Below are 2,294 nucleotides of genomic sequence, written 5' to 3' on the forward strand. Positions count from 1 at the left end.
TCAGCCAATGAGAGGACCACAAGAGCCCAAGCAACACCCACTCCGTATGAAAGTGAGACCGTCTCAGCCAATGCGAGGACCACAAGAGCCCAAGTGATGCCTGTAGAGCACGATACCACACTGGCCAATCAAAAGACAACACAAGTCTCAGCAAAGTCTACAGAACACCCAGAAGAAGCCACATCAACCACCCAGGAAGCCACACGCGTCTCACAAAGTCCCACGGTGTTCCGGAGGAAAACCACACTGACCACTAAGCCCATAAAAACTCCAGGAAACCCAGAGAAAACAGGAGCAGTCCTCGTGAGCACGGGGCCTTCAGTCAAGGTCACAAAGGACAAGTCTACTGCTCTCTCTCCTCGTCTCCAGAAATCTGAGACCACACAGCGGGGACTCCTCTGCTCTGTGACAACTAGAACAGACCTGGGATCCAGCACTTCAGGGACTCACCAGCAGCTGAGCAGTCACAGCTCACCTGGAAGCCTCCACGCTGAGGGGGCAAAGGGAGAGAACAATCCATTCCCTGCGTGGGCCATAGTTGTCGTGATCCTCCTGGCCGTGATTGTCCTGCTCATCTTCATTGGCCTGATCTTTTTGGTAAGGGCAATGGGACAGGGCTAGGGGAGACAGGCTGAGGAGAGATTAGGGTTCGGAGTTAGAGAGAATAGTGAGCTGGGGTATAAAGGGGAGAAACCCAGCAAATCTGTAAGATGGGAAGAGTTGGAAGAGAAGGGCCATGGCTGAGATGGAAGGGGTGTGAGAGAGAAAATCTGGGAGTTGGTTGTAGTCTTGGGTGTGAGGGTAAGGATTTAAGGATAAGGTGACCAGGGCAGAGGGGGTTGTGTGTGGAATATGGGACTCTGTATTGGAGCTAGGTCTGGAATACGGACCAGGGCTTGGATAGAATCTTGGACAAGCAAAAGGTGCAGGATCCGAGAGAAAAGGCCCAGGGGTGGTTGACAAAGTCGAACAGCTGGCGGTGACCTTACTCCTTCCTGCCATCTCAGGTTGCCTGTGCGTCGCGAACACCCCGTGTACTGACGACCCAGAACTCAGAGGATTTCGACCCTGAGGACAGAGGGGGCCGCAATTCCTACCCCGTCTACCTGATGGAGCAGCAGAATTTGAAACCAAGCCAGATCCCGTCCCCTCCATGATCTTGAGAACTGCACCCCCAGCTCTTCCAGGCTTCTCCCCTTTACTGGAAGATGAATTAGACTCACGACGCCAACTTCCTGGGCGTAGAAAGGGCAGCAAAAACTGACAGATAACAACTGTAACCCCTATCGGCCATATTCTTAACTGAGTAGTTGAGGAGTCACGTGGTAAGGGTGACATGTACCTGTGGGGGAAAGAGAAAAATGAATGAATAAGGCAAGCGCTCTCCGTTGAAAGTGGTGGCGTGGGAATAAGGCGGTTCACGGCCAGCAGGGGCGGGGCCAGGGCAGGACCAGTTCTGAGAGAGGCGTGGCTATATGAGGCTTTGGCGTGAAGTAGGACCCTGGGAGGCAGGAGGAATGGAGGTAGTGCCCAGGTTTAAAAACTGATGTATAGCAATTCTGTCCACCCCCACTTAAAGGTGCACACAATTCTGAGCTCCCCGAGTACTAGATCTTATTTTTTTAATTAAAAAAGGACCTAAGAATAAAGGAAGATTGGAGTGTTTTCTTTCCTATCCTCTCCATTGCTTGGAGAGAGAGACCCCCAACCAATCTTGCAAAAATCCCAAAACTCCTCCTCTCCGTGACTCTTCCCGCCTCCGTGTGAGTCCCTTGGTTGTTCTGGGTGTCTTTGGCAGGTTTTCTGTTTGTGGGTGGGTATGCACAGAGGGCTTATGTTTGCCTGTGGTCTTACCCACCCACCTCACGCCCAACCTTCCCTGGTGGTGCACCCACTCAGCATGTCCTCTGGCATCTCTCCCCAAAAGTGGGTGCTGGCTTCATCTTGCAGCGTCACCAGCTACTTCCCGGCGTGTCCCCTCTCCACACTCTCCCACAACGCTCTGTCGTTTCCATCCTATAGGCAGTTCATCTCGGCGTGCTTTGGGGATTTTCTCTCCAATTTATCCCATCATTCTATCTAGTACTGATGGGGCGGGAGGGGGGTTAGTAGACAGAGGACAGGTGTCCTCTGCTGGATTTCTGCAATAAAGCAGTAGGGACTCTAGACTCTGCCGACTCTCAGGTGTCCATGGCCTTATGGGTGACCCTGGACAGGAGGCTGGAGGGCAGGGCCGGAGTTCTTTGAAGAACCAGAGAGAGGAGATAGGATTTCTGTTGGTTCTAAAATGGCTA

At 52.5% G+C, this 2,294-nt stretch overlaps 1 protein-coding gene across 1 annotated transcript in view; it reads left to right on the forward strand.

Moving 5' to 3' along the window:
* Mucl3 (mucin like 3) overlaps positions 1 to 1,605 on the forward strand; it is a 7,037-nt gene extending 5,432 nt beyond the window's left edge. Inside the window, exons 3-4 of the mRNA XM_005370858.2 lie at positions 15 to 597; positions 1,008 to 1,605. Of these exons, the coding sequence (XP_005370915.1) occupies positions 15 to 597; positions 1,008 to 1,157 (733 nt within the window). The 3' untranslated portion in view covers positions 1,158 to 1,605. The remainder of the gene's footprint in view (positions 1 to 14; positions 598 to 1,007) is intronic.
* Positions 1,606 to 2,294: the final 689 nt, after the last annotated feature.

The sequence above is a fragment of the Microtus ochrogaster genome, unplaced genomic scaffold, assembly GCF_000317375.1.
Source record: "Microtus ochrogaster isolate Prairie Vole_2 unplaced genomic scaffold, MicOch1.0 UNK87, whole genome shotgun sequence".
Taxonomy (NCBI): Eukaryota; Metazoa; Chordata; class Mammalia; order Rodentia; family Cricetidae; genus Microtus; species Microtus ochrogaster.